The following is a 12,167-nucleotide window of genomic DNA, read 5'->3' on the forward strand; positions in this document are numbered from 1 at the left end:
ATCAAGATATACTATATCCACAGCATTCCCTTCATCTACCAAGCTGGCAATTTTATCAAAGAAAGAGATTAGATTTGTCTGGCATGACTTGTTTCTCTGAAACCCATGTTGAGTTTTTGTGATTATGGAATTGCCTTCTAGATGTTCACAGACTCTGTTTAATTATCTGCTCTAGAATCTTTCCTGGGATTGATGTCAGACTAACTGGACAATAATTGTTGGGATCCTCTTTTTTCCCCTTTTTGAAGATGGGGACAACGTTTGCCCTCCGCCAGTCTGCTGGGATCTCTCCTGTTTTCCAGGAGTTTTCAAAGATTATTGCCAATGGCTCCGATATTACATTTGCCAGTTCTTTTAATACCTTTGGATGGAGTTCATCTGGTCCCGGAGACTTAAATTCATTTAGATTAACAAGGTGTTCCTCTACTATCTCTTTACTTATTCTGTGCTGAAATTCCCCTATTCTGTCCTCTGCTCCATTATCCTCAGGTTGAGCACCCTTTTCCTTTTCTGAGAAGACTGAGGCAAAGAAGGTGTTGAGTAATTCTGCCTTTTCTCTGTCTTCTGTTAGCATTACTCTAGTGCAGAAGAAAAATAACATTTATGTGCAGCATTATTCCCAAATTCAAGTGACCCAAAGTGTTTTGGATTATTTTTTTATACAGAAAGATGCATACTTTTTTGTTTTTGTTAAAAAAACCTAAATCCAAACCAGGTTCGATTCCCAGCTCTTCCTGGAAAACCACTGAGTAACCTTGAGCAAGTCACACTCTCTCAGCCTCAGGGGAAGGCCATTGCAAAACCTCCTCTGAAAAAGTCTTGCCAAGAAAACCGCATGATAGCTTTGCCTAAAGTCACCATAAGCCTGAAACGACTTGAAGGGTGACCTTTTCCTTTCCTTTTCCAGGCGGTGTCCTCCATTTCAGCCTTCTGTCCAGGAGGAATTCCAAAATGTCTTCCTTTTTGAGTATGATGAAGAAGCATGCATTTATATTGAGTGTTCTTAGCTTTTATTTTCTGTCCTAAAGGAATTTCAAAATACCCTCCATTTGGAGCATGAATTTACATTTCTGTGAGTGTTTGTAGCTTTTACTGGGTCATGTCCTCCATTTTTCTTGAAGGTTTTACATTTTGTGGTGCCTTGTCCTCCTTTGTGGTGAGGACATCTGGGTTGCCTTGCTTGAAGATACACAGAGGACTGACAAAAAAAAGTATCTCTGGGGATTCCTCACCTAAGAAAACCCCATGAAACCATAGAGTTAGAAGAGACCCCAAGGGCCATCTGATCCAACCCCCTGCCATGCAGGAATACACAAAACCCCATGAAAACATAATCATGAAAATTGGGAAGGCACCTCAAGGGCCATCCAGTCCAACCCTATTCTGCCATGCAGGAACTCCGAACCAAAGCTCCCCCAAATAGATGGCCATCTGTATCCCTAAGTGGGCTTGTTGTTGCCGCTGTTGTGTGCCTTCCAACTTGTGTGTTTTCCGACTTCAAGGCGACCTTTTCATGGTGTTTTCTTGGCAAGGCTGGTCCAGGGCCAGGGGATGTTTTGCCATGGCCTTCCCCATGAGGCTGAGAGAGTGTGACTGGCCCAAGACTAGTGTGGAACTCCAACCCTGGCCTCCAGAACGCAGAGAGATCTTTTAGCCCCTTTGAGACTAACTGGGAGAAAGAAATGGGCAGCATGAACTTCCCTAGACTTCAGTCTACTTCCTCAGATGCAGTTGGATAGAATAAATAAATAAATAAATAAATAAATAAATAACGTAGTGAGAGATCTTGTAGAAAGAAATGGGCAGCATGAGCTTCCCTGCCCTTGGTCTCCAGAGTCCCTTCAACCATTGGCAGCCAAGGCGACCAGAGTCTTACAGCTTTAAATGTGAAAGGAGGAGGAGGAGGAGGAGGAGAAGCAAGAAAAGCAAGCCCAGCCTCTGGCCCTCTCCAATGAGGCAGCTTCTGACCGGCGTCGTTCTCCAAAACTAGGGCAAAGCCGGCTGCCTGAGCAGCAGCAGCAGCAGAGAGCAGCCTCTGGTGGGTGGGCTGGGGGCCTTGCTTCCTGGCCTGCTCTGACTCTCCCTCCTCCTGGCCCTCATGGGGAGTCACCAAGAGTCCAGCCTGGAGACAGGCGAGCTTCCCCCAGGTGGGTCTCCCTTGCTTTCCTCCCTGCATCCACACTGGAGAGATAACCCGGTTTGGCAGCGCTTTAACTCTTTGTCTGGCTCTTTGCTATGGAATTCTGGGAGTTGGAGTTGGTTGTGGGGCCCAGAGCGGAGTCTCCAGAGTCCCTCAAACGTGATTAGAATATATGAGACCTGCCTGTATTAATTAGCTACCTCAATTAGCTGCTCGCCTGTGTATTAATTAGCAATAGACCTTGCCTGTATATTAATTAGTTACCTCAATTAGCTGCTTGCCTATGTATTAATTAGCAGTATACCTTGCTTGTATATTCGTTTGCTGCCTGAATTACCTACTCACCTATATATTACTGTATTTAGCTACCTAGGCAAGCAGTATACCTTGCATGTATGTTAATAAGCTACTTCAGTTAGCTACTCTGCTATATATTAATTAGCCACCTAGACAAGCAGTATACCCTGTTTGTATATTAATGACTTCCTCAATTAGCTACTTTCCTTTTTGTTAATTAGCTACCTAGGCAAGCAGTATACCTTGCCTATGATTGGGGGGAAGGCTGGGTTTGGGGATTTTTCTTTTTTAATTGTAATTTTAATTGTATGCTGTGTCATTTTATTGTTGCAATCTGCTTTGATTCCTCGAGAAAAAGCGGAATATAAATTATTATTATTATTATTATTATTATTATTATTATTATTATATTAGCTACCTCAATTAGCTACTTGCCTATATATTCATTAGCTACCTAGGCAAACAATATCCTTTCCCTATATATTAATAGATACCTTCTCTGCACAGAAGAAATTGTTTTTGTGTGCCTTTAAGTTGATTTCTGACTTATGGTGACCCTAACATAATAATAAATGGAATATTAATAATATCATGGGGTTTTCTTGGTAAGATTTGTTCAGAGGGGGTTTGCCCTTGCCTTTCCCTGAGGCTGAGAGTGTGTGACTTGCCTTATTAATTATGTAAGGTGAACCTATCATGTTTTTTTCTTGGCAAGGTTTGTTCAGAGTGTTTGCTGTGGCTTCCCCCTGTGGCTGAGAGAGTGTGACTTGCCTATAGTAATCTGCCTCAGTGGGCTATTCTCTGCTCACAAGAAGTTGTTGATGTTGCTGTGTGCGCCTTCAAGACATTTTTTTACTTATGGCAACCCTATCATGGGATTTTCTTGGCAACATTTGTTCAGTGGGGGGTTTGCCATGGCTTTCCCTTGAGGCTGAAAGAGTGTGACTTGCTTTATTAACTATCTAAGGTGAACATATGATGGGGGTTTCTTGGCAAGATTTCTTCAGAGGAGGTTTTGTCCTTGCCTTCCCTGGAGGCTGAGAGTGTGTGACTTGTCTACATTAATTATCTCTAACTCAGTGGGCTAGTTCTCTGCAGAGAAGAAAAGGAAGCAGATTTGGATTAATTAGGTAGTACTACAAAGCCAGCATGGCTAGTAGTTTGAGTGCTGGGCCACAACTCTGGAGACCAAGGTTCGATTTCCTGCTTGGCCGTGAAACCCAGTGAGTGACTTTGCCTTCCCCTGAGGCTGAGAGAGTGTGACTTGGGCAAAAGAAACCCCATGACAGGATCGCTTTAGCGTTGCCGTAAGTTACAAAGAACTCGAAGATGCACAACAACTAGGACCCGCATCAGCTCCCCTATGATCTTGGATGTTAAGTAGAGTGAGCCCTGGTTGGTACTAGGATGGGAGACCACCAAGGAATACCAGGTGCTGTAGGCTAGATTTCAGAGGAAGGAGCTGGCAAATTATTGAATATTCCTTGCCCAAGAAAGCTCTATGAAATTAATGGGGTCGACAGGCAACTTGAAGGCACACACAGGTTGTGCTCTTTCTATAATGTCTTTGTGATGCTGAGGACTGGAGTCCCCTTTCCTGCTCAGCTGCCTTTAAACGGCCTGTAGCTGCTGTTATCCTTGCCTAAAATACACCAAATCAGTAGGATTTATTTAACATGTTGAGTCAACAACTGATTGAATAGGTCTCCTTTAGCTGGGCCTAACCACACAGTATGTCAGCCAGTGTCTGGTGCACTTTGTGGTATACCTTATTGCCTAATTTCATTCCCCATAGTTTCTTCCTGTTGCATCAGGTGTGGAAAGTTCCTTCTTAATTTTTGAATGAGTAAGTAGAGTTGAATAAAAAGGCACTAAAAATTATTTAGATGCACAGAAAAGACTATGTTATAAATTAGTTAAATGGGAAAGAGGTTATACTGTGATTAAACCTCTTAATACTGGCCATTTGCCTTTGGTTAAAGATAAAAACAAGGTACAAGAATGGTGCAGTGGCTTAAGTGTTGGACTCTGGAAACCAGGGTTTGAATCCCAGCTCGGCCATGTAAACCTAGTGAGTGACTTTGGGCAAGTCACAGTTTCTCAGCCTCAGGGGATGGCAATGGCAAATCGCCTTCCAAGAAAACCTCATGATACCATAGGGTTGTCTTAAGTCAGAAACGACTTGAAGCAACAACAAGGTACAATTCTGTTGGGTGGTTGTAATGCACTCCTGTGTGTGCTTTCTTTTATTTATATTCCACTTTTCCTCCAAGGGACTCATGGCAATGTATGCAGTGGTTCTGCATCATTTTGTCCTTACAACAACCCTGTGAGGAAAGCTGGGCTAAGAGACTGCGACTGGTTGTTCCCCAGTGCATTTTATGGCTGAATGGGGATTTAAACTGGTTCTTTCCACTTCTAATGGGATATTCTGATTGCTCAACCATACTACCTGTGTTTGTGGAGAAGTAGTAGTACATGTTACAGGGCCAGCATGGTGTAATGGTTTCAGCCATTGGAGGACACTGGGAAGCCAGGGTTTGAATCCCTGTTCAGCCAAGGAAACCCACTGGGTGAGCTTAGGCAAGTCACACTCTCTCAGGTTCAGAGGATGGCAATGACAAACCCCTCTGAAGAAATTTGTCAAGAAAACCCCATGATAGATTTGTTTAGGGTCTCTCTACAGTAAGTCGGAAATTACTTGAAGGCACACAACAACAAAGCTGTTCATGTCTGTGAGTGAGAAGTAATAGTTCATGTGTGTGTGTGTGTATGTACCTTCAAGGGGGGTGGTGGTATTCAGACAGTGAAAATAATCCCAGTAGAATGTGAATTGAATCTTTGTTGTTCATGTACATTTCGAATGCACTCAGGTAAGTTTTATGGGGGGTGGGGGGAGCTGCCAAAAAGCCACTTAATCCAGGGTAATTGATCTTGCGTTTCTTCAAATGTTTTCCTAAAAGATTTGCATTGTCTGCTGTGTGAATAACAGATGCAAATAGACCTGGGATAAAACTCTGCATGCCTGCAATATGTTTCAAATACATCCACATCATCAGCTCCATCTTTCTCTGAAAGTGCTGGCAAAACGTCAGGAACAAACTCTTCTAGAACATGGCCACATAGCCCGAAAACCCCACAAAAAACTCCATCTTTATTTGCAGTGCTGACATGTTTGAGCAAATGAACTCGCAGAGATGCTGTTCTGATAAAAAAAAAAGTAGTGTGAATAACCAAACCAGATTGTGTGAGTGAGATTATTCACGTAGTAGCACTAAAAATACCAACCTCTGAGTAATAAATCTGTTGACTTAGGGTTACTCTATTGATTTCATAGGGTTTTCTCAGGATATCATTTCTTTTGCCTGTTAGTGTTGCTTCAAAAACAAAAGTTAGATATCTCCTCTTTATCTACCCTACTGCTTGTTGTGTGGTATTTGCATGTTGAGCCTAATGTTCTTTGACCCTCTTACTCTGTACAGTTAGAACACATATGATTCTGCTTCAACAGCCATGGTAACATTTTGTGGAATTCTAGGCTTTGTAGTTTATTGAGGCACTAGAGCTCTCTGGCTGAGAAATGCCCTTCCTAGCTGCAAATCTCATGATTCCTTAAGTTACCAAGGCTGTGAAAGGTGAATCACAGCACTGTAATTATATAACATGAAAGGGCCCCCTTGAGATTTCAGCTGTCATTATTAATTCTCTTATTATTGCAAGGGAGTGACTTCCTTTGTTCGGTAGCTCTGAAAGAAAAAAGGATTAGTCCTGAATGAATAATTGCAGAAGATATTGCCCCTTCCAAAAATGCTCTAAAAGAGACATCCCTTTTAAGCTCTTGATAGGGGGGAAGCAGGATCCAATCTACTACTTATGCCTCCTTTCTTATGGATAGTCCCATGAACATCAGACCAGAGCTCATCTTCAAATTAGGAAAACTGCAGTCCTATTCCCATTTAGGGTTACTCATCTCCAGGCTAAAGTCTCAGGGCTCTCTGTCTCACTCAGGGGTATTTAGACATTGTTTTTGTTAGTGCGGCTATGCAAATAATCTCACTCATGCATTCTGGTTTTGTTATTCACACTATTATTTTATTGGAATGCATCTCTGTGAGTTCGGTTGCTCACACGTGTCAGCACTGTGAATAAAGATAGAGCTGATGATGCTGATGTATCTGAAACACATTCAAGGCATGCAGAGTTTTATCCTGGTTTATCTCAGATCTGTTTGCATTGGTTATTCACACAGCCGACAACGCGAATCTTTTAGGAAAACTCAGGAAAAATCCCAAGATTGATTGTCCTGGAATTTGTGGGGTTTGGGGTATATCAATAAAAAAACTTTAGCAGATGCATTCAAAGTGCATGTGAACAACAGAGGTTAATTTCATGTTTATCCAGGATTTTTTTCACCATCTGAATAAACTCTCACAGGTGATCATGTTTGTGTTGCAATTTGCAATGTTGGTGTATTAAAAAAACAAGACGGAAGGGGACTGAGAGAAGAGGTGTATTTGGGTCCATTATGCCCCCTGGAGCAGAAATTAGTACATGCCATCAAGCACAGAAGCAATATGGAGTGTGGGTAGGGGAATTCCCTATTCTCTGGCAGTACACCTTCTACAAGGCCCAGTAGCAAAAGATGGCCTGGAAACACTGCCCCAGTGTCATGTATGTTATAGGTATGCTCACTTGGGATTCAAGTCCTAGTGGAAATGGCTCCAATGGCTGGACACCTTTTGCCACCTGCTGGGCTACTGAAAATTGCTCTGAGTTTTTTACCCCAGTCTCTGGGTTGCTATTTTATCTTGTTAGGTGGGTTTTACTCAGATTCATGGCCCACCCAGGTTGCTCTTGCACCTGTTACATGGTTAGTTGAACCAAGAGCTGCTCTGGCTCACCTCTATCATAAGTATCTATTCTGTGGTCTCAAGTTTCACCCTGAAATATCAGGAGGTATATTCACACTTATTAAAAGAGGTATTTCTTCTGTTTCTGCATTTCTTTGCTCCTTGGGAAATCTATACTTCCAAGAGGCTTATTTCCTACTTTTAAAACTGAAAGGTGCTTAGCTTCTTGTATTTTAAGATAGTTTTTTTCCTCTTAAGACAATGACCAAGCACAGGTTGCCAACGATGAATCCAGGAGGCTCAGCAAAGAACAGATATATATATTAGTAGCAACAGCATCTGTCAACTTCAGTTCAATGATCTGCTATTCAATCCTGGGACCCTTTTTTCCAAGCGAGGTAAATAAATACGTAACTGTTTTAAAATCCTGTTACAGAATTGTTTAATGGTGAATGCTCGATTGGACTTAGTACAGCAATTGTAACATGTGTTACTTATCTTTGGAACAGCCTGTATTTTGGGTGTGAAAAAATCTGTTTCTCAATGAAAGTATTACAGGTTGTTGCTGGGAAATGATAATTTTGTTGTTGTTCCCCATGGTAATACTTGGTTTGCAACAATAAATGCTGTGTGGACTGAGATGAATGATTCATAATGATTATGATGCTTGCAAAACACAGCTAAGTTGGTTAGCAAATCTCATGGTACAAAGTACAAAGAAGAGAAGAAGATAAACCAAACAGTGTCTGAGACTTAACTCTACTGATCCATCTTATCTTTCAGCAGTTTGGGTCCCACTGAAAGAAAGATGTCACATTAAATAAATAAATAAATAAATTCTGGCATCTGCCATTGCTTTGCAATGGGAATAGGGCATTCTGGTAGTGTTGGACTCTAGCTCCCAACAGCTCCAGCAAATGTGATCAGAGATAAATGAAGTTGTAGTACAATAGACACCATGCTTCAAAATATTTCAGTGCGTTCTTTATCTCTCTCCCTTCATTCTGATGAAAATTCTCAAATATTTTCAAAACAATACAGGAAAGCAGTACACAAATATTGTGTGTACATTATCAGAGTACCATATATACTCAATTATAAATCAACCTCATGTATAAATCAAGGGAAAGTTTTAGGGCCAGAATCATAGATTTTGGCATGACTAGTGGATAAGTTGAGGGTAGAACTAAGGGGATGTAACAAAGGATCTAAAGGACAAAACACCACTTCCTTTCCTACTTCTCCCTCTCTGGGTTTCTCCTGACCACCAAACACCACTTCCTTGGTGCTGGTGGAGGAAATTTTAACATAGGATCGAGAAAGGAAAGAAATGGAGGGAAAATGGGGTTTGGTGGTCAGAGAGATCCAGAGGAGGATGGGAAAGGAAGTTTTTAACATCGAATTGAGAAGAGAATCATCTCTTTCACACACAGACACACCCTCCCTGCCTTGGCAGCTTTTTCAGAGATCACTGCCAAGGCACAAAGAGTGGGGCATTGGTGTGGAGCTTCTATCAGGACCTTTCTAAGCAGTATTATTGTATTGACCCACATATAAATTGACCCAGGATTTTAGGGTCAATTTTGGGCATAAATTTTTCAATTTATATTGGGTATGTACAGTACAAATCACAGGAAACAATATTCTATTGGGGACAAATGTATATTATAAATTAGAGATGTGTTTGGGAGTGTTTTGGGAATCTAGGGCGGGGGATCACTCAGATAATAGAATAAAACTTCCTAGAAGTCCTGGGTCTGGTCTCTCACTTAAAATCATCATCATCAGTAAGTATCTGACATGTACTCCCTTTGAGCAAAGAGTTGGGAAACTTAGACCTCTTTCAGTATTCTTCCATAGTATGATATTTTGACATTTCACATATGAGAGTTACTGAACCAAGTACATCTCTGTATTTAAAATCTAGGTGGTTTCTGTAATCCATGCATATAAAATACTGTATGGAGCAGATATGGATTGTATGGCTTTCCTTCTCATGTCCATTTGCAAGCCTTCACAGCACACGTTCTTTGATGGAAAATAAAACTGCTTGTCAATGTGCCTCCACAGAGCTTGGAAAAGCTACCTTTTTGAATCATCATGCTGGCTTCAGGAACTGTAGCCCCAAAATTAAATTTTCCAAGCTTTGGTGCCCTATAGAATGTGAGATGGTTATGGAGTTCTTCTTATGTGACTTTCCTTTCCCTCTTTCTCCCACCCTCAAATTTATACAGAAAATCCAGGAGGTCTGCAAAATATGGTTGTTGCTGCTGTGTTTTTGTGATCTCAGGCTTCACCGTCTGCTGTATGATACGAAGGGAGTCCTAATAGTATTCTGATGTCTAAAGGCACTCCCCCCACCCAAATTCAAGCCATTTCCTTATTTCCTGCATGCCACAGGCTCTCATGGTCTGAACCTTTTTGTGTTTTATCTTTTTATTAAGGCAGAAAAGAAAGGTGCTAGCAGTACAATAGTTGGACTTATTTTTGGATGCTTTGCGTTATTCAACTTCTTGACATCTTTGATAATGGGCAAATATGTAAGTATCTTTGCCAGAATGTATATATGACAATATTGTACAGTCCAGAGAAGTGGGACAAAAGTTTCATTGTAGCATCTTCATCTCCCGCCCACCCACCGCATTACGGTGTTACAATACTGACTCAAGTACTATAATGATCAAACTTCCTAATGTCTCACAACATTTCACAGAGCATGTTTTCATTTTTGTGGGGTAGCTGCCACAAATGACTTCCACTGTACCTGTTCTATATAATCTCAGTTCAGACAGACCTTGGATGTTTAAACTCAGTTGCTGTTAGAGGTAGAGCTTGTTTTTTTTTGTTGGAATTTATTTTGCATTCTCTTTTCTCCTCCTTAGATAGATTTTCCTGCATGTAAGTCCTGCTGTCCCCGCCTCCAGCAAACTTCCCATTTGTTCCTACTGAATCAAAGGACAATAACTTTGCAAATTGGTAAACAAACCATGTGACATGAAGTCCAAGGCTTTCATGGCCACCATACATAGTTTTTATAAACCATGTGATTCAGGTCACTCCCCCTTTTGAGTAGTACTCACACATACAAAGATTTTCTCCTGCACTGTTGGGTTTTCCCCATCTTCCTCCTCTCTCAATTTTCTTTTGGAAAGATGGTAAAATTAAGATTTCTTCTTTACCTGAACTATTCATTAGCTAGATTAGGATATAGCTTCTATGTATATGTAGATTAAAGCCATTAGTAAACTTTTGTTTTAAACTGGAAGCTACTTGTGGTGTTTTTGAGTCAGTCTCAGTTCTCAGAGAAGCATAGTTAGACAAGGACACATTTTCTGCTACTCTGCTGATTTAAAGCAAGACCCTAACAAGCTTGGCTTTGATATTTTTGATATTTAAATATTTTTGTTTCCTTAACAAAGGCTTAGGAAACTTGAATTGCCCTACATTTTTTAGGGACGGAACACATGGAAAGTCACAGAATCTGTGCACTCAAAATCCAAAAGTAGTAACTTTTCCAAACTCAACTTGGATGCATTTGAACTGGCTGTTAATCCTTTTTATTGATCAGCTTTTATGTTTTAGTTGTTGAGCGCTAGTTTCGGAAGAAAAGGTAGCATATATGTTTAATGAAAACATTCAGTTGGAGAGTGCTTTGAACAAATCTACAAGTGAAGGGATAACCAGGGGCTTTCCTGTGATTTAGTTTTTTTAAGTACCGTAGCTCCAGCAATATAGCTGCAATGCAACTTTTGTTTCAGATGTTTATTGGGATTCATCAATCCTAATATGGGATTAGGTTTGTCTCAGTGAACATGGTTAATTATTTCAATTAATCCTGCCATTTTATTACAGTGCTTGCAGATAGCTTTGTGATTTTCTTCAATACTTTGAGAAGATTGTCCAAATCACTGTTGTGACATGGACAAGAGTACTGCAATCAAATATGGGGTTAATGATGGCAAAGAGTATTGAAAACTGTTTCAGCAGTTTCCTTGAACCAGTTTCCTTCTATTTCTGAAACTAGGTTAATTCACGTATCCATTTAAAATATTTTAGGTATGATAATGAGCAGGATGTAAGTTGGTGGGGTGGGGTGGGGGTTTGCTAGTGCACTTGTCCTTTTCTGTAAACTGAAAGAAAGGCAGTGAATTTTTGTAGTATGTCTTCAATAGAAAGCTTATTTTAAATGACTTTGATATTATGGAAGTGTAACACTTGTATTCAACAATTGCAGCTTGTACAGATTGGAGCAAAGTTTATGTTCGTTTCTGGAATGTTTGTCTCAGGATTTATTACTATTCTCTTTGGGTGAGTACATACATGCACACACATAGCAATACAACATGATTTTTGTAAAAAAAACCTGTGTTTTATGGGGCTTGTTCTTAGCATATTATGGTTTTGATAAATTAAAGTCATGTGTTTTTTTAATCCAACCTTGACTCCGTTCTTGATATCTGGACTTCTCTGGGGTGGTTTCAGACCAAGAACCCCTAATGCTGTAATTCAAAATGGCCTTTAAACCTGTTTCATATTTTTTCTTAATGTAATTTGGCTGATAAAACATAAGATAAAAGCAGCTGTGGGAAAACAAATGTAAGGGTTACAAGGGGAAGAGAGTGTCATTTGAACAGCCTGTAAAATTTCATTTTTCAGGCTGAACAATTGCAAGATAAAAGCCTTGGCTAGGAGCATGCCCCATCTTTTTTGCTGTCTCTCATATAGCTTTCCCTGTCTCTTGTGGTGATAGTCTGCAATCCTTAAGCCATTACCGTTTTCCTAAACTTGATATATTTGACAGGATAGAATACTGGCCAATGGTCTCATACTTTTTGGTCAGTGACCACTGGTGGCTCCTTTGGCAGTGGGAGTGGATTATG

General features: G+C 40.5%; 1 protein-coding gene across 2 annotated transcripts in view; it reads left to right on the forward strand.

Moving 5' to 3' along the window:
• Nucleotides 1–2,000: 2,000 nt before the first annotated feature.
• SLC18B1 (solute carrier family 18 member B1) overlaps nucleotides 2,001–12,167 on the forward strand; it is a 38,298-nt gene continuing 28,131 nt past the window's right edge. For both annotated transcript variants that reach the window (XM_089528469.1, XM_089528470.1), the window contains exons 1-4: nucleotides 2,001–2,147; nucleotides 7,546–7,685; nucleotides 9,732–9,827; nucleotides 11,522–11,595. In XM_089528469.1, the coding sequence (XP_089384595.1) occupies nucleotides 2,099–2,147; nucleotides 7,546–7,685; nucleotides 9,732–9,827; nucleotides 11,522–11,595 (359 nt within the window). In that variant the 5' untranslated portion in view covers nucleotides 2,001–2,098. The remainder of the gene's footprint in view (nucleotides 2,148–7,545; nucleotides 7,686–9,731; nucleotides 9,828–11,521; nucleotides 11,596–12,167) is intronic.

Source organism: Sceloporus occidentalis, unplaced genomic scaffold (genome assembly GCF_023333645.1).
Source record: "Sceloporus occidentalis isolate IW3139 unplaced genomic scaffold, rSceOcc1.0.p SCAF_6, whole genome shotgun sequence".
Lineage (NCBI taxonomy): Eukaryota > Metazoa > Chordata > Lepidosauria > Squamata > Phrynosomatidae > Sceloporus > Sceloporus occidentalis.